The 20,681-nt window shown below is 38.0% G+C and overlaps 1 protein-coding gene across 1 annotated transcript in view; it reads left to right on the top strand.

Annotated features, from left to right (window-relative positions):
* LOC135463222 (neuropilin-1-like) overlaps positions 1–12,388 on the top strand; it is a 52,080-nt gene extending 39,692 nt beyond the window's left edge. The window contains exons 4-9 of the mRNA XM_064740531.1: positions 3,958–4,148; positions 5,367–5,555; positions 7,000–7,138; positions 8,158–8,234; positions 9,031–9,186; positions 9,946–12,388. Coding sequence (XP_064596601.1) covers positions 3,958–4,148; positions 5,367–5,555; positions 7,000–7,138; positions 8,158–8,234; positions 9,031–9,186; positions 9,946–10,457 — 1,264 coding nt within the window. The 3' untranslated portion in view covers positions 10,458–12,388. The remainder of the gene's footprint in view (positions 1–3,957; positions 4,149–5,366; positions 5,556–6,999; positions 7,139–8,157; positions 8,235–9,030; positions 9,187–9,945) is intronic.
* Positions 12,389–20,681: the final 8,293 nt, after the last annotated feature.

Genomic DNA, 20,681 nt, shown 5'->3' with positions numbered 1-20,681 from the left:
AGTAGTACACAGTTGTCATTAAGAACTATACTGTTATGACCCACACAGCTCTGTGTATTCTCCTTTTTGTGCATGTGTCCACTAACCATGATAATTTGGAAGGATTAATACTGTATATGCCTTTGTTGATGGAGATCTGTGTGATGAGTAGAGTAAAGTGATTACTGTACTGTGCAGGAAAATGATTTGTGCTAGTTTGAAATAAACCAACTCAGAAAAAATTTAGAGGAATATCACAGAAATGATGTTTAGGAGCAGATAAGTTATTGGTATTTTTAAACTTTAACTTAACCTGCAAGATAATGCAGAGAGAACAAATGGCATTTGCTAGTAATGTGGATGGAACCTGAACTGTGATGAATATCGAAAAGTGTTTAAATTTGCAGTCATTGAAGCCTGGGAAGTGAAGAGTTGGTGATTTTTGCACTGTTACTGTCTGAGTATGGGAGTACAGTGTAGGTCCTAGAATTGTAGCAGCTGGGAAGCGTGGTTGGAATTGTAGCTGTTCAAACCTTGGCAGGCAAAGGGGAAAAAATTAAAGCAGCAAAACGAACCAAACATACACGTGGACATCATAAGCCATGTACAAACAGTCCATTTGCATAAATTATTAAAAGTATAGTTTGTATTCTTCCCAGTTAGTTCAGCTTGTGATTTAATCAGCCCAGAGTACCGGATTTATCACAGAACGACATGTTCGGAGGTGTCCTTTGGGTAAATAGCGACACTGATGGTTGAAGCATTATGCAGCATTATCTAAGTGGACTGGCACATTTAACCACCACACTCTTACGGAGTAGAAACAGAAGCGCAAAGAGTGAAAAATTGCTCATTGGAGATGCAAAGAAATCCCTCAGCACTCCAGACATCCATATTCATAAAGTATTTATGCATTCATTTATGAATATTGCCATGTGGATGATTTTCTAAAACTACTGGGAATTGTCAGATTAATATATATTGGTGGATTAACCAGATGCATGTGCATGTATAGTAATGAGACTTGTATTACATGTTATTCCCAAAGTGGCCCACAGGTTTGTGCAGTTTTCTCGTTAAATACCATGATCTTTTTACTGGATGATGAAAAAAAATGCATATGCAGGTTTGGCTTGAAGCTTTATGACACTTCAGCCATTTGATGAAGAAAACAAAGGTGTAAATTCCACATGTGAAGTAGTTCATATTGTAAAAGTCCAGCAGCACTGGAACTTTATACATTGAATAAGCTGTCATATTGAAAGTCCTGCCGCATTGGAATTTACATTGAGTAAGCTGTCATATTGAAAGTCCTGCTGCATTGGAATTTACATTGAGTAAGCTGTCATATTGAAAGTCCTGTTGCATTGGAATTTACATTGAGTAAGCTGTCATATTGAAAGTCCTGCAGCACTGGAACTTACATTGAGTAAGCTGTCACATTGAAAGCCCTGCTGCACTGGAACTTACATTGAGTAAGCTGTCACATTGAAAGTCCTGCTGCACTGGAATTTACATTGAGTAAACTGTCATATTGAAAGTCCTGCAGCACTGGAACTTACATTGAGTAAGCTGTCACATTGAAAGCCCTGCTGCACTGGAACTTACATTGAGTAAGCTGTCACATTGAAAGTCCTGCTGCACTGGAATTTACATTGAGTAAACTGTCATATTGAAAGTCCTGTAGCACTGGAACTTACATTGAGTAATCTGTCATATTGAAAGTCCTGCACCAGTGGAACTTACATTAAATAAGATGTGGCACATGTACTTCTAATACAGTGTATAATGCCATCAGCCATTGAGGTCATGTAGACAAACCCTGGTCTCTCTGGTTCTTTCGCAGTTTTAAGTCAGATGGTTTGCGTGTTGCCTGGTAACAGTAGTTTACACTCATAATCTCAGAATCTCAGAATCTCAGACTCATAATCCTGACTGCTGTCACATGATAGTCAAACATGTTGGATTATGATAGTAATCAAATCAAATAAATAAATTAATTCTTGCCATCACCAGTAGAAGTTTATACTCTGGTAATGGAATAAATACCCAGATCTTTGATGGTGTTGTCAGTGATTTAATCTTCATTTTGGTTTCTGTAAATGTGAAAGTATTATCATAAAAATTGGGGTATTTATATTAATAGTCCCAGTACTATGTATGCATGTTACCACTGATAAGGAGCAGGTCATGGGCTGGGCATTTAGAGTTGCCTACCCTTCAGGAGCTAGGACACAAAAAGTGTAGGTTTAAGCAAGGCTTTGGACTGGGAATTTGAGTCTCCAGCTCCCACTGCTTGTTGGGGCCATGGTGACAGTATATTGTTGTTGTTGCTTGTGTGGAGACCACTTGTCTCCAAGGGTGTGTGTATCTCTGCATCACATGTGGGAAAGTTTGTCAGTAACATGCCAAATGTTGGTGGTTTCCTCCTAGTGGTAAAATTCAAAACAAAACTGACCATGCTCTGACCATTTGGTAAGGAGTCAGGTACAGTCTGGAACAGATAGTTATCATGTGACATGGAAGCACTAGTCAGTAACCAGTTGGTTCTTGACAGTTTATTACTGCAAACAAACTGATGGGTTATCGACCAACTTTTCCTTCCATTTGGTTCTACAAGGGAAGGCCATATTTGGTACAAACCTGTTCTTCTTTGCCTGGAGTTTTGCCTGTACTTACACTAGCCATTCATTGTTTCTAGGATAAATAGAGCTGAGTGTATTTCCACTGAATGTAACTAATTTTTAGAGTTGTAAGAGTTTTATAGCCTGTTTGATTGAAATATGAGAATGTATCTTTATTTCCTGTTAAATTTGGAAAGATTTACATATGGAAGTGATATGTGTAGTGCCTTTAAGATTGAGATATGATAGGGTATCTTTGTTGCCTGTAAGGCTTGGATATCAATCGATATCACTTGCCCTTAAACTTGAGTTAAGGTTACATATAGTTTTTGCATATAAAAATGAGATATCAGACTGCATGAGGCACTTATGGCATATAGCATTCAAGTGAGTCAGATTTTTCTTATAGCATTCAAGTCAGATGTCTTTGGCATATAGCATTCAAGTGAGGTGCCTTTGGCTTATAACATTCAAGTGAAGCGTCTTTGGCTCATAGCATTCAAGTGAAGCGTCTTTGGCTTATAGCATTCAAGTGAAGCATCTTTGACATATAGCATTCAAGTGAGGCGTGTTTGGCTTATAGCATTCAAGTGAAGCATCTTTGGCTTATAGCATTCTAGTGAGGCGTCTTTTGCTTGTTGCATTCAAGTGAAGCATCTTTGGCATATAGCATTCAAGTGAGACATCTTTGGCCTTTAGCATTCAAGTGAAGCGTCTTTCGTACATAGCATTCAAGTGAGGTGTCTGGCATATATCATTCAAGCGAGGTGTCTTTGGCATATAGCATTCAAGTGAGGTGCCTTTGGCTTATAACATTCAAGTTAGGCGTCTTTGGCTTATAGCATTCAAGTGAAGCGTCTTTGGCTTATAGCATTCAAGTGAGGCATCTTTTGCTTGTTGCATTCAAGTGAAGCATCTTTGGCATATAGCATTCAAGTGAGGTGTCTCTGGCATACACCATTCAAGCGAGGTGTCTTTGGCATACACCATTCAAGTGAGGCAGCTAGTGCAATAAGTATGGGGGTCATTGAGGCTGGTCTGCTACAAAGAGACACTTTTGGAAATAATGTTTAAAGTGACAGTGCATCTCAAGCAAACAAATGGATATAATAAACAAAAACATTCTGTGGTTCCACATGTTTTTTTCAAAATTCGTGTATACTGTACATGCATACTGTGTGGCTACATATGCCCCTATTCTCACTTTACTACTCTTGCTCATCTCTCGCCACCATATGGCTGAGATATTGCCGATGTGGCGTTAAGCCATAATCATTCATTCTTCTTACTCATCTCTTGTGTGATCTAACACTTCTTGCTAACAACTTTTCTATACTTTTCCATTGTATTACAGCTGTGTCTATGACCACATCAACGTTTACAGCCTGGACAACCGGGACGAGAAGATGTTACTGGGGCAATTCTGCGGCAGCTCTCCCCCTGACCCAGTTGTCTCCCTTCATCCCAAACTTGAAGTCCAGTTCATCTCCGACTACACCAAGAGTATGAAAGGCTTTCTAGGCAACTACGAATTCCTGGGAGATAGTGAGTGACCCCATCCCCCCTGCCTTTCATGATTTGTTTGATGGTCATTTGTAACGGCAGTAGTTAACAGAAGGATAACCATCGTGTGAGGCTGCTCAGATCTTCAGCTTGGAGAGCTGTCTGAGTCTAAATGATGAAGAGCTCTCTATTGTGAAGGTCAGCCACTGTGTCAGGCAAGGACCTGGCCAGGCCCAGCGGCCAAAGGCCCTGGTTAGATTTCTAATGGTCATTTCACTCTCGTTAGCTGTAGTGTTGAATTCAATTCAAGTGCAAGGGATTTCTGTCATGATGGATGCTATAGCGTAGAAAGGCCCTGTATTAATTGTGCTGAGAATCCATATTGAGCAACTCTGCTTTTAAAAGACCTGTTCTTTTCTGCTTTATTTCTTTTTAATTATTGTGATTTTAATTTTCTTTTTTTTTTTTTGCATAACAAAACACATGAAGTGTTTACTTACATAGTTTTATTTTTGTCAACGATTTTCAACTTGCAGACACAACAGATATACACATATAATCCATTCACTTGTCACGTATGATAAATAGAGGTTGGCAAGTTAAATTATACCGAACTGCTCTACATTTTCTAGAAATGAACATATGAGCGGACTTTTTAAAATTTAAGTTAAGCGAGGCTTTCTGTTGTGGTGGGGGGGGGGGGGGTGAGTCTCCAAATTTTGACCCCAAATATAATCCACCATAGGTGGATTTTAAGTGCACATTTGAGAGAGAAAATGTCACTGACTATAAAGTTTGTTTGGTTTCCCTTAGGTGGTATTACAGGTACATGTACTGACATTGGGCAGAAAAGTTTTCAGGTCTAATTAAACTGAGGTTGACCCCTCGTCAGTGCATATGATGCTCATCATATTTTAGGCCTATAATGTCTCAAGTATGATGCCTCTGATGCATGCTTATAAATAAACCAGATGAAAAGGCTTTGTAGTGCTGTCATTTGGCAACAGTAATTTGCAAATGATGATAAACATAGAAGCTTTAATGCAGTGATGCAGTCTTGTTGTAGCAGCACACATAATCTTTACTGCAAGTACAAATGTAGTCAGGGGTTCAAATGAATAAATAAACAGGTTAATCATTTTGCGTTTGCTTGCATTATATGACACTGGAGTCTCTTCCTGTATGGCCACGATGTGCTTAGGGTATTGCAGAAGTAATATCAAGCCATAATCACTCATTCTTTGTTTGCATTGCTTACAGCCTGGCTTCCCTTTAAGTCTACAGAGAGAGGCTGTGGTCCCAGTCAACTGGACGGAGTGTCAGGAGCAATTACCTCCCCTGTTCTCAATGCACATCACAAGGGACCAGTGGAGTGTGTTTATTTACTAAAAAGGGACAAAGATACCCACCTTCTGCTGCATTTTGTTGATGCAGATCTGGGTTACAAAAGTAGGACATTCTTGTCAAATTATCAAAAAATGTCATTTTATTACTGAAATATAATCTTGTTCATGAAGAATTGATAATGAATTACTGAGAAATATAGTGACAACTCATACACCTAGCTGTTTTCTGAAAATAATTTTCTTAAAAATGAATTTATTAATAAACATTATCACTAATAAGAAATGATACGTCATACTGCAGGCCCTACTGTTGTCATTCATTGAAGTAAAATGTTCTTTTGATTCTGTTTGGAAGGTACTGTAGTTATCATCATGAGCTGTTCACATTTAGTTTTGATTCTGTTTGAAGGGTACTGTAGTTATCATTATGAGCTGTTCACATTTAGTTTTGTTCTGTTTGGAGGGTACTGTAGTAATCATCATGAGCTGTTCACATTTAGTTTTGTTCTGTTTGGAGGGTACTGTAGTAATCATCATGAGCTGTTCACATTTAGTTTTGATTCTGTTTGGAGGGTACTGTAGTAATCATCATGAGCTGTTCACATTTAGTTTTGATTCTGTTTGGACGGTACTGTAGTAATCATCATGAGCTGTTCACATTTAGTTTTGATTCTGTTTGGAAGGTACTGTAGCTATCATTATGAGCTGTTCACATTTAGTTTTGATTCTGTTTGGAAAGTACTGTAGTAATCATCATGAGCTGTTCACATTTAGTTTTGATTCTGTTTGGAGGGTACTGTAGTAATTATCATGAGCTGTTCACATTTAGTTTTGATTCTGTTTGGAAGGTACTGTAGCTATCATTATGAGCTGTTCACATTTAGTTTTATTCTGCTTGGAGGGTACTGTAGTTATCATTATGAGCTGTTCACATTTAGTTTTGATTCTGTTTGTAGGGTACTGTAGTAATCATCATGAGCTGTTCACATTTAGTTTTGATTCTGTTTGGAGGGTACTGTAGTTATCATTATGAGCTGTTCACATTTAGTTTTGTTCTGTTTGGAGGGTACTGTAGTTATCATTATGAGCTGTTCACATTTAGTTTTATTCTGTTTGGAGGGTACTGTAGTAATCATCATGAGCTGTTCACATTTAGTTTTGATTCTGTTTGGAGGGTACTGTAGTTATCATTATGAGCTGTTCACATTTAGTTTTGTTCTGTTTGGAGGGTACTGTAGTTATCATTATGAGCTGTTCACATTTAGTTTTGATTCTGTTTTGTAGGGTACTGTAGTAATCATCATGAGCTGTTCACATTTAGTTTTGATTCTGTTTGGAGGGTACTGTAGTTATCATTATGAGCTGTTCACATTTAGTTTTATTCTGTTTGGAGGGTACTGTAGTTATCATTATGAGCTGTTCACATTTAGTTTCCATCAAATGTCAACTTATCGCTGATTTACACTAATCTACAAAATGGTGTGAGATGTGAATCTGCCTGATGATTACATTGTCTTATGTGCTGTGCTCCCTCTCATCTCTCACAGGTGGTGGAAAATGTGTGGGTAGTCGTGTAGAACTGTATAATGGTTTCCCCACCCCTGTGAGTCTCCCAGACGACCAGGTGTGCGGTCAGCTAACGTCAGATCGAGAGTTCTTGTCCAAGTCTTCTAGACTTGTCATCAGGTAATGCAGGAAGTGCCAACAATTTTGGTGCAGCTCTTGCAAACTACAATGTACATGTAACATAAGGTATAAGTTTGAATCAGCTGACCTGGGAATTGTTTGCTGGTAGAATTCAGTTTGTTGAACAGGAGCAGCTTCAACAAAGGGATTTTTGTCTTAAAAACTACCAAAGAATTTCACATTCTGATAGAATTGTGTTCTTAGTTGCTCCCAGTTTTGATACATTAGATCCAAAAATAAATGTTTGGCATCATCTACATGTGTATCATTCTTTAAAATTTAAAAAAAAACACTGTTAAGTGTTGATTTCTCAAAAGTTTTCAAAAGGTTTCACCAAGTTTATGACAGCTCAGTATTATTAGTTTTGAAATGGCCGGATAATTCTCAGTGTAGATGACGCCTATAGCTGAGGTGGTGATCAAGAGGTATCATGTGTGATGGTGCTACAGTGACGCTTGCTTTTGATCACGGCAACAACAGTTTAATAGCTACTTGTACTTCAAACACAAATAAGACAAAAGACACACGTTTTGGCAAAATCTAGAAATTAATAGGAAAATACAGTGACTGCTTACACTGATCATTTAATATAGCATTGTCTATATGTACATTTAAGGTTACAGTAAAATGATAGCCCTCATGTAAGTCAAAACTAGACCTTGCAATTGATTGCAAAGGTTGTTGATCTAAATACCTTAATATTATTATAATTATAGCTCATATTTCTTTTTCACCTGCTCAGTGTATAAGACCATTTCACAGCAATTTGTGATGTTGCACACAATGATGTCATCCGCAGGGTAATATTTGTTATGTACGATTTGCGCCATGTTTGTTTCAGTCAGTTTAACTTTTACATTCTCGCTGGTGAATCTATAAAGCACAGCTGAAACATTAACATTAGTACCTGTGTTTTTGTCCCTTTTCACTAATGAGATTATCATGCACATGTATCTCTTCACTGGTGAATAAGTTATTTGTTTTTATGCTTTTGTAATAGGCTTTTTTTATCGTTAAAGGTTTGTGTCTGATGATGAGGGTCATCAAAGGAACAGTTTTAAACTAATCTGGACACAGGTGACTTTGGCTGAAGATGGTAGGTTTGCTACATGTACCTATACGCATGTGTGGTTGCTGATCGAATTAAAGTTAAAGCATTCTAAAAGTATTTGCTTTTGTAAAACCTATCCCGTAACAGTTTTAATTGTGATAATACATGTACATGTAACTTCGTCAAAATCTCCAACCAAAGTGAGAAATAACAGAACTTTTTGAAAAGGAACAAAATGGCCTGAACCTTGAACTTGAATAGTAACTTTTTATGGCGAAGCCATGTACAAGCTTCATTTCAGTGCAATGAACTGTTTTTCAAAAAATGTGACGGACAACGACACTGATGGATACACAGACAGAGGCAAAATAAGATCAGTGTTTAAGGATGAATATACTTGGTTGATTTACCTGTAATGGACATGTATACTGAATAATTTTGTGATAATCATTTAACATAATTAGCATTGTCACTTTAATATTAGAATAACCTCTGACACATGGTCCATATCAACTCTGCTGAACTCTTGGATGGGCTAGTTTGTGAACATTCAAAGATTTATATATTTGTATATATATATATATATATATATATATATAATATATATATATATATATATATATATATATATATAATACAGTGTATATATACTGTCTATATTCAGTGTTCATAGACATTAGGTGATCATTTAGGTGGTCACATGATTCCCTGGCCTTGTTGGCACTTGTTTTCTTCACCCATTAAACTCATAAGTGAAATATGTTCATTTTTAGTGTAAAAAAAATTGCACCCCAATGATATGAATGAACAAATGAAGTATACTACGGTTCTCTGATTGTAGGTCATTGTCAAGGTCACTTGTGTGGTCAGCGTGATTACTGTGCAGATGCTGATCGGGGTGTCTGTAACCCTCACCTAAGGTTCTGTATCCATGACGACCTCCGTTGTAATAGCATCCCCAACTGTGGGCCTTCTGATCATAGTGATGAAAACATGTGTAGGTATTGCCATAATCGTTCATAGTGTTTGGAAAGAAAAGTTAACAAGGGCCATACATGTGCTCTTAAAGCATGGGTTCTGTCTCTGATAAGCCAAAACAAAAATAATATTGTTTTATTTTAAAGGTAGGCTTGCTGAAGCTGCCAAAATCCTAACTGGGAAGTTCATCTCAAAAGGTTTCTTTACTTGGTGCGCTTTTCATACTGTTCTATGTATTTTTGTTTGCTGCTGAAATTGTGAGATTTATAGTTTCACTCATTCAGTCAAAGCTTATCTCTGGCCATGGCTTATCTCCCCTGATCAGTGAGGTTGCAGACTCTGTTAACTGTCAAGAGGTAGTCTACCTGATGAAGGACACTGTTTTAGTCAGGGCACTCTGGTTTCCTCAACCTATGAACTGGACTACATAGTACTGTGGAAAATTGTAGAATATTACACCAATGAATTAAATAAATAAATAAATTTAAATAGAATAATAAAAGATTTTTGAGAATCAAATATTTTTTCAAGGGCTGAAGAGATTTTGTTTTAAGAAACAAGAGTTGATTTCTTTAAACATATGAATAATATTCTTCACTATATTCATGTCATTGTCTGACTGAAAAAAATAGACATAAAGGTGTTGAATTCAAATTTCTGCCTTCACCTTACATGCGTGAATCAAATACAAATGATAGCCAGGAATTAATTCCAGCTACATGCTTTCATAGAAGAGTTAAGTGTGATGACCTCATAACTCATTTATTTTATTTTCTAGGTGGAAGAGACATTGCCATCATCTGTATTTCTGTACTAGCGCCTCTTTTTGTTTTAACACTCATAGCCAGTTTGACATTTTATTATTACAAAAAGCGAAAAGTGAAACAGTCTGTGACGTTACAAGGAGTGTTACCTCCCCCTCCCCCAATACCCCACGACATAGAGCGACTGCAGCACAGTCCATCAGCGCAAAGACACTGCTCAAAGATTTTACACACCTCTTTTATTGATGGGGAGGCATCCAGGGACTACCCAAGCGAGACTACTTTGGAGCGGCAAAGGGAGGTAACTCGAGAGCACAGAAGGGGAGTAACTTGGGATTTACCAAACAGCAGTGAGACAACATGTGGTAGTGAGTACCCCAGTCCAAGTAGCCTGAAGCGAAGTGATGGCCGTACGAAGACTGTAGAGTTTGTTCCCCTTCAGGCCATGAAGCGACCTTCCTATCATCTGATGAAACAGACGTACACGGATGACGGAGGTCGATCAGTTATCATTGCTGAGATTTGAAAATGGTGCTGACCTTCACTGAGTTTTTATGTTTGGACAAAATTTTCAAGGATTTGCTACCAATGGGAAGTGTTTTTGAACCTAAATTCTTCTTTTTGTGTGCTTCATGGAAATATTTTGAGCTGGTGTAACTGAATTGATATGGGGTGTAATACCCTGTACATGTTCATCTAACCCTATCATGCAGGCTGAATGATCTGTACAGATGATTTGTGCTAGTTTATAGTTAATATCAAAGATATATAAACAGAGAGAAATATGCCCACTCTGTTTACATGATTCCCTGCCTAGGTACACCCACTTCACATTGATAGGTGCACATTGTCACAGTAATAGCCAAACTGACATTTTTATGTATATATGATCACATCACAATGCATTCTGGTGAAATTGACAGCACTTGCTGATTGTGACGTGCAGACTGCAAACTGTTTCCCTCTGTGTCACTTTGTGAATTTTTAGTAACATTGCCACAGTGATCTGTGACACACTGCAAAACATCTCTATTTATGTTGTACATCTGTTAATATGTTATCTTGATCAAAATGGAGACAAAATTAATAAACTGCAATTTAAATATCCAGACAGCCGATTTACCTTTGACCAATGGGGATGGAGACTGGCACTGGTTCAGCTGTTGTTTCCAGTATATTTTGGGGCCTCCGTGGCCAAGGTGGGTTGCACGCCAGCGCGGCGCAATGACCCCAGGAACCTCTAACCAGTGCGGTAGCTGTGGGTCCAGCTCATGCTCACCTCTTCTTTGGCCATACGGGGAAAGGCATGTCTTCAACCTTGGGTTTTTCCCGGGCTCTGTCCAGTTTTGCCCCCCACCTTAATCCTGCTTGACATCGTATAAGTGAAATATTCTTGAGTATGGGGTAGAACAGCAATCATATCAAATCAAAATCCAGTATATTTTGTTAAGTACACTACTTGGCAATAGGCCATGATTTATTTTGGTCATTCCAGTTTCACCCACCCATAAAACTTACCGCTGTAGCATAATGGAAAAATTCTTTAGTATGGCACGTGAAACACCAGTCAAATAAATATTAAATAAACATTATTAATTTGACTAAAGTGAAATGTTGCCTCTGGCTCGAACACAAAATTTTGATTGTGAACAAATATTTACAACAAAGTTACATGTACTAGTTCTGTTTGTATGATACGCTATATAATTTAATTGTTAGTCATCCTTTCATTTTTCTCACAACTTGATGAAATTTTTTTTTGTACAATTTTGAATGTTTTATGACTCCAAAAGTCATCAGTGCTGTTTGTTGCATTAAGTTGCATTTTATTCATAGAAACTTTTCCACACATAATCATACGCTCTGCTGAATGGAAGAATTTTACAAACAGAAATATAGTTTAGGTTCTACCCCTTACATATGAACCTCAGTACTCCCCGGGATTCAGAGAAAGTAATCTGAGGTGATATTTTGTGATAAAATTGTTTTGTAGACTTGTAGAGAAATTGAAGATCATTTTAACACAAGTTGTGAGTTGTTAATTTGATGTGTTTGAAGAGATATTTTATAGTATGTTATAGTGTTGTATTAGAATATATACATTCCTATAATATGGCACTTAGTCATTCCTTAGTACATTGATATTGTAGAATATTATGTATAAATTTACCGCTGATGCTTTGTTTAGTAAATTACATGAATGTATATGTGCTGATAGTTTACATGGGAGGGGAAGGTGTAAACTGTAGCCTCTAAAGGAACATCACGCTGTTGTGCTGAAAACTCGACCACATTCCAATTCGAGAAATTTCGACTCAAAAATCTTTCAAAATTTCCATTTTTTTATGCTATCGTAACTAGAAGTACAGGTAATAACATCTCAGTTACATTTCTGGATATCTGTAAATGTACAGTAAAATGCTGTACAGCTCATTATAGGGCTGCAATAAAGGCAATACCGGTATGTTTTTATCTCAATATATTCTGTGTTTTTTGTTGTTTTGTTGCACAAGATAAATTTAAATCAGAGCTGGCTGTCACTGACCAAGTGGAAAAGACAGTGGGTTTCTCGCAGGCTCTTCCTGGTTTCCTCTCACCATAATGCTGGCCGTCGTTGTGTAAGTGAAATGTTCTTGATCCTTTGAGCATTATCTTTGCTAATAATAATTGACATGTATAAGTCTGTCTATGTGGGAAAGGCCACTTGTTAGCCCAGGTTTCTTCCACCCATATAGCTATTATAGAAGTGAAATCTTCTACATTACAGAAGAGCAATCGAATAAATATAAGAGCAATCTAATAAATATATAAAGCACACGCCAGCTCACTCCTAGCTTTTATTCATCTAGCGTCTACTTTGTGCCAGGAGTTATCAAGTTGGACTACCTGTCAAACATGAAGTTCCTAGGGTCACTATAACAGCTGTAATGTATGATGCGTCAAAAATTCAGTGAATAGAGCCTAGTTTAAATTTAAAGCTGAGCATTTGTCTCTCTTTGTATCATTGCTTCAGGCAAGACTGATTTGCACAGTGTCACGCAGTTTTCTGAAAGTGGGGTGTCTTACTGTTCTTCCTGTTACAGTAATTTCACCTTTTAGATATGTGTGGAATAAACCAAAACAGGAAGCAAACTTTACCCAAAACAGAAAAGGTACCGGGACAATAAAAAATATTTTACTTCTTAAATATTATATCTTGATGAATATGGTACAGTGAGCAAATATTTGAAGGAAAGCAAGTTCACTTGTACCTCAGAGCATAATTGGCTCCACTCGTCTTTTATTTTTTATTTTTATTTTTTTTACTTTAAAGTAAAGGGACTGTTGACATAGTTTTGTTTAATGAAAAGCGTCTCCACTGTACAGATTGTAGAGAAATACAGACCCGAGCAAAGATAATAATTTTCTGTGGAGCACTGAAACAAGGGAGGGAATTCTTGGTAGTAATGTGGGATGAGGTGGTTATCGCCCCTGGATTTACCATTTTTCAATCTTCCAGTATACATATGATGTATTCGTCTAACCATGAAGGCCTGTAACTTCATTCCCACTTATCACAAACATCGATTCAGAGGCTTATTCTGAAATTTTCATGACGTTATTGAAATAAATCCAGAATGTTTGTAAACCAGTACAGAAGTACAGAGTTCAACACTCCATACGAGGTGTGGCAGAATAGATTCAATCCCAAGCCGAGCTGGGTTAATATAATACTAAAACGTTTCATTTTTTTTTTTTTAAATCTTGATAGCTCTATCCGTTACACAAATATTTGTGTGGATCTCACGACTAGAAGACATAGTTTGCAGGTTACAAATGCGCAATAGCTGAACAGGCATAAGATCTTTTTTCTACTTTGTATTTGTATACATTATTTTTTAATGTTCAGGATTTAGCTTAGAAGTGCTAAAAATAACAAAATTATCTGGTGTGCAAAGTAGTTCCTTTTTTATCATCCCACTGTCTGTCTTAGCAGTGGAATCGTTTGTTTTTGTCAAATGGTACTTTCTCAGGAGGCTTATTTTGTACCTGGCAAGATAAGGTCATTTTATCCTGGCATATTTTTTTTCTTTTCGTTGACGATTATTGTCGTCACATAGCATATAGGACCTAACAAATGTTACGAGGCGAAATATGTACACGTGCAGACCACTTCTGTATATAGCTGTTCCAGTAAGGATAATTTACAATATCTGTGGTTTCCTTTAAATCAAGCGAAGGTGGATATATATGGGACCTGTGTGGCCAAATGGTCAGAGTGCTACCGTAGCTCAATGACTGCAGAAATTGCAGAATCCTATCATCCCGAGTAGGCCTATTTGGAAGTGAGAAGACAAACTCCTTTCAAATTTAAACCCCAACTGTACTATAAGGCGATTTTAATGGAGGTGATTTAATTTGAGCTAAAAACTCAGAAGGGTCTACCCATTCCGGGCTGAGGAGAAAGTCCGAGTGGAAGAAATGTGTAATCCATCGTGTGTGCCCGAGGTGGACTTTCGATGAAGCAATGACATAGGCCTACATAAATAGCCGACACCGTGGTGGTAAAAAGATACCTCTTTATGCTAAAGGGTCTACATTTATACTTACGACTACCTGTATTTCATAAAGAGACAAAAGACTTTATGTGATAGGTGTAAATGAGGAAAAACAAAAACGCTGTTGTATAGAAACCTATATAGGGTAGGCCTACTCCTCTTGGGAGTGGATAAATACCGACACTGACTTTTGCTGAAAATGTCCCACCAAGCCATATATTTTGTCTGCCAATTTTATTTTCAATCTGCGGCTAAGCAAATATAGTAGATTTTTCTGATGGGAGCATTGTAGATTTATGGACGCTCTACAATGGACCTGTCTGCATTCATTCGCTGTGAATATCATGTTATAAATCCTTCATTAAGTTATTTCGTTATTAATTCCCCCTCTTTGGAGACTTCAATTAACCATTGCGAAACTCAGCCATACTCGTTAACTCTCTTTGTAACAAGCCACCTCTACCATTTCCAAAAAGCCATTGCATTATTTGCTATTTGGTTTGGAAGACTGGGAAGCGCAGAATTAAATAGTTCTATGTGTAGTCGATCGAGAATGTTAAATGATCCGTTTGACATTCACGAGGAATTATATATACGGCTATATTTGCGCGACTCACTCGCCAATCGGCCGTAAAATCACCTTAATTTCCTCGTTATGACTTTTTCTCAAAGGTTCTTGTATTTCTCGTAGATTTTAAGTTCGATAGTCTAATCGATTACCAATTGCGCTCCTGAGATGCATTGTGAGTTGCCGTACGTGGCTCTGAATACGTCAATATTAGCACGCGACATGCCGTCCGGTTGGAACCGGTACCCCCTGTGATGTCACGGTGACAGTCAGTGAGTGTGACGTATACGCAGGTATCGTCTGCATCAGTTGTACATTATTTCTCAAGCCGAAGTCGTTGGATATTCCAATTAAAAATCGTGTCGTTAAACTTTCCAACAGTGTCCAGGCGACATCCATGATACGCTCACAGGAAAAGGTAGCCACAAAAGCCGGAGAGAGAATTACCGTAACTACCCGGTTTATTAATAGTGTAAAGAGTGAATTTAGGCATGTTGGCCTATGGAGGGGGATGGATATGAGTTATTGTTTGTTAACGTATTGATGTGTAGGCCTATGTAGTCTATAGGCTATTTTTCCGTGAAAGACCTAATAGTGTGCAAAAATCTTGGTGTCAAAACGGATTTTTGTGGCGTATTCGTCTGAACTAGCTTTTTTAGTCTTTGTTTTTTTTACAAAGCATCGATGTTTCGAAGGTTGCCCATGTTATAGCCTATATAGTTCTAATATGATTCGGCATCATACAACATTAATATGAGAATTACAATCTGAATATCATCTGTTTGATATTTTGAAGGGGAGCAACTTACACATGTTGAATATAGTACCCAACTGGTATATCAATCATAGTAAAGAATCACTACGGCAAACGAGGGTTGGGGTTAATCTTGCCCATGTAGGCCTACAGGAAGTTTAAAGATTCCTGACTCTCACACCGGTACACTGCTCGTCAGTGATCGGTGACAATAAGCGATCAACGAAGCCCTTGTAGCTGTTTGCAGTGTCAAATAATTGTTAAAGACCATTTGTCACCAATATGGTATGTATATCAATCTGTATCCGTTACATGTAGCTCGTCAGAAACATGCCAAAGGTTGGTGGTTTATTCTGAGCACTATAGTTTCCTCACCCAGATAAACCTGACCTCCGTGGTAAGTAAACATTTTTAGTATAGGGTGTTAAACACCGATCAAATGTTAAATTAATCAACATCGTGCAGGATGAGAGGCCAAGTAGGAAGGCCACTTCACTGCATGTCGTCTGACCCTACTGCATTTGTAACATATGTCAGAGGGTCTCCGTGGCCGAGGTACATAGCACGCCAGCGCGGCGCATTGACCCAGGAACCTCTCGCCAATGCGGTCGCTATGATTTCAAGTCCAGCCCATGCTGGCTTCCTCTCCTGCCCTACGTGGGAAGGTCTTCCAGCAATCTGCGGATCGTCGTGGGTGCCCCCCGGCTCTGCCTGCTTTCCTGGCTGCCGTCGTATAAGTGAAATATTCTTGTGTGCGGCTTAAAACACCAATCGAGTAAATACATATCATGTCAGATGTAACATTCGTTTGTCTTGCCGAAGTTTGGAGATCATACAAGCAATTTTCAAGACAACTGATGAAACATAACCGGAAAGATTATGTAGGACTTAAAATTCATTTTTTGGTCTGGTCACGTTTTATGTGTAGGTTATATTATTTACTTGCTGTCATCTGCGACAAACAATGAGGAGAACAATTGAAAAGAAAACTGAAGCTTTAGGTTTTTAACTTCTTCCTTCTACATACATTTATACTTATATGGTGTAGTGAATTGGATTTACTTATTTGAACGATGTTTTCAAGAAAATTTCACTTATACTACGATAGGATGATGTACGGTGATCAACATTGTGGTGAGAAACCCACGACCATCCGCAGGTTGCTGGAAGATCTTCCAACGTACGACTCAAGAGGAAACCAGCACACACACACCCTCCCCCGACTCCCCTATATAGAGCCCTTCAAGTACCGGTATTACTAATGTCAACGCATAGGCTTATATAGCTAGAACAATAAAGACATGCAGAAATTAGTTGAACTAAAAATTTCTATTTAAACTTTTCAGATTTATATCAGCGATACCTGGCCAAGTCTAATATTTGTACCTTATAAAAACGTCCTTATGTCCTGTCATTTCCACTTTTATAGTGGAGATTTCAGTTGAAGTAAACTTAAATTCTTCGTAGACCTGAACACTGCGTTATAGACGAAACGTCACAAACACCATCGAGTACCATCATGCAGTTTTCTATTTGTGAAGGTAATGGAAATAGATTGGTGTTTTTTCACAACCAAATCCTTTCCCTGTGAATAGCATAGCCTCCAGACTGTTATCCCGCATTACAAAGTGTAGATGTATGACATGAAATTTGGCTATATTTCCTGGTATTAGCAAAACAACCAATATAATTACAATGTACAAACCAACACATGTCCATGTGTATATACGCCCTTTATTACAAGAGGGAGCTAAATTGTTATGCGTGTTTCGACCGGAAGCATCACACCTGACGTGGATTCTAACAACCTCTTCTCTGTGTACACTTTATACAAATATGCCTAAAAACGTCAAGAAGCAAGCGTGCGTATCGCTCAGTTCTTGTAGAGATATGGACACATTAATGTGTTTTGCCCTGGATATCACTCGACTATTTCAACACAATGGCAGGTGTAAGAAGGTTAGCCATATAGGTGCTTCACATGGCAACTATCTTCTTATCCTTGGTGGAGATTAAACAAATATATGCCATGAAGTAGAACAGTAGAAAATCTGTTACCAGATAAAATGTCCCCTAAAACAACGTATTACAGTTCCGATTGTTATCTTTAAGAACTGAAACCGCTAGTATACATAACATTGCCGAAAAAAAAATTGAGGAATAACACGTTGAAGTGCATGTGTCAAACTGTATAAGAACTATAAAAAAAACCTTATGAAATCTACATGCTGATATTTGTATGGAAACTAGATTAGCGCTGCTGCAGTTATAGGAAACAGTTGTCACCATGCGAATACAGTATTTGCCAAAAAAAAAAGAAACCTGCTTAGTTGAAAGTATAGGGAAAATTTGTTAAATACGCTGTCATATTAAGCCACGGCGAGAATGTAAGAATATCAATCATAAAACGAATAACAGAAGTTCATTCAGCGACGACACCAGGTTACATGATGTAGCTCTAAATGTGTCCATTAAAGGCGACTTTGGGAGAGTACATATAGGCCTATAAATGCGTGAGCGTATAGATTGTTGAAAGCCGCAGATCGACTTTACAAGGGTAGTTTCTATGTTATTCTGTAATCAATATGCTTTTGTGTAATATGTTTATGCGATTATAAAATCAGTTCAATTCGAAGGAGGAATTAGCACCCTTCTCCAGCTAGCTATTGGTATTAGTTTCATAACTTGTTTTGCTAGCCGTGTCCTTTGGGGATTGGTTATAATCAATGGTGTATAGCGAATATCGAGTGTTACAACACAGAAGGATATCCATGATCTCTATACCAAAGCGAACGGGCAGTTGTGTTAGAGGAAGTCATTCCATGGAGTGTCTATAGGCGTGAATTGACCTAAGAGAAGTGGTCTTTCAAGCTAAGCAGTTAGAGTGAGAGTTTCTTGTAATACCTTCCATTAATGTTTCATGCCTATGAAGCCTGGTAAATTTAACCTTCTGTTCATCAACCGATTGTCCGATGGTGCCCAGAAGCGCTGAGTGCTCTTAGAGGAGTGTATCAAGTCGAGATGATGACTTATTGAGAAACTCGGGTGGGCTCCACGATTGACTCGGCCGTAATGTTTGCTCACCTGCCCGTCTGATCTCCCCGGGAATGCCTGTTAATCAATCTACACAACCAGCAATTAGCCCGAACGTGATGCCCGCCGCCATTACCCAATTCTTCGCTCTCCACCATTGGCGCCTCGACCAAATTCTTGATTGTCGCCGAATCCCAGAGATCCCCGGTGACAGACGTTGTTGTTTGTCCACTCAGCCTCCAATCCCCAAATCAAGCACCCCTTCCCTCTCTTTACATCTGACCCAAACCCAGTTCACTAAAGCCGATTGGGCATTGTTTAATTGAGACAAGTAATCGATATTGCCGTCACATTGTTTAGTGTTACATTATTGATCAGTTATTGATTGAAATCAACTAACATTTATTCCATCTCACCGAGGCATTGGATCTCTTTGGTTGTATAGTTAGCCAACTCCTAATGACAGGAAATAAGTGAGACTATGGTTCATTAACACTTTTGAAAAAATATCAGATCTGTACATCAGATTAAAATTTAAATTCTGTTCGATAGCTGTACTTATTGGACAGCTTGGAAGTTTTAATATCTGTGCATTTTTGGTGTGACTAAGTTGTATCAGCTTTGAAAGATTTTCGGTATCGGATCTCTGCTGAATTGTTTTTAACACAGATATCTGTACTCTGTAGGCCCTTGATAAAACATCTTGAGTTTAGCATATATCATTCTAGGATGGTTTTGAAGATTTTTCAATTCCGACAAGCAATTCATACAGTAAATAAATGATGTGTAGTTTACGAATGTCAGATGTAAACATATTCAGGATGCGTAATGTAGGATCCCTGCCGTTGTGAGTTTGTCCCCATCCGGTGCGAAAACCTAACATTTGGTTAACAAAAATCTTACTCTCTAGTTGATTCTCCCAATCACTGTTTCATTGACTCCAAGCATAAATGTTATTGTTTCATAATGTTATTTTTGTTTCATAATTGTTTTTGTCCTTTCATATAACGTTACTTTCCTTCAATAATGTTGATTACTGAAGAAAACATGAATGAGGAAAAAATCAACGTATATATACCCTCTTGTTTAAATGACCAGTTCAGGCTTTCACTGTATGGACGGGAATATTTAAATCTGAGATGTATTTCATTCTTCCCAGCTAGGCTTTCAGAAAAACATTCCTCTATTTGCTTTTCGAGTTTGCTGTCCTCAAAATGTCAAATTATACACAAATATCTTAATTTTGAGAATCCACCCGAGCAACAGTCACATGATTCGAAAATCACGGCTTTCAAAGTTAGGATGTTATACGAATGGATGCGTCAGTTCCATTTGTGTTACTTGCAACGTTGTGATTTTTATATTTTTCGAGCATAATGAGGTTATACGAATTGAGAATGTTTTAAGATCACGGGAAACTTGTTCAGTTTATGTTTGCCCTGAAAGCAGTGCCTGTAGATACCTATAATCATATATTCACATATTTTCTTAATAATATTTACTTTTGTTGCCACGTTACGGTTTATGATTAGATACATCTGAACTGGGCTCAGGGAAGATCTCCAATCATTTGGCAAAAATGCCTCAGCCGATCCCGCCAGAGCTGGATTTGAACACGTAACATATTTGAAGAAAGGCTGCTTGTTTTAACAAACCTATATACCGCTCAACCAGGAATATTGGTGTACATTAATGTATTTCCTACAGGGTGGCCTCGGTGGCTCAGATGATTAAAGCCATCGAGGACGCGTTTTTCAATGCAACTCTCGCCGTTTCAAGAGATTTTTCAGGTGACTGGTGAAGGTCAGTGGTTTTCTCCTTCGCACAACGGTTTGTCAGGTACCTGGTGAAGGCCAA

The sequence above is a fragment of the Liolophura sinensis genome, chromosome 1 (assembly GCF_032854445.1).
Source record: "Liolophura sinensis isolate JHLJ2023 chromosome 1, CUHK_Ljap_v2, whole genome shotgun sequence".
Taxonomy (NCBI): Eukaryota; Metazoa; Mollusca; class Polyplacophora; order Chitonida; family Chitonidae; genus Liolophura; species Liolophura sinensis.
Note: the sequence above shows the minus strand (reverse complement) of the source record. Positions and strands in the feature narration are given on the sequence as shown.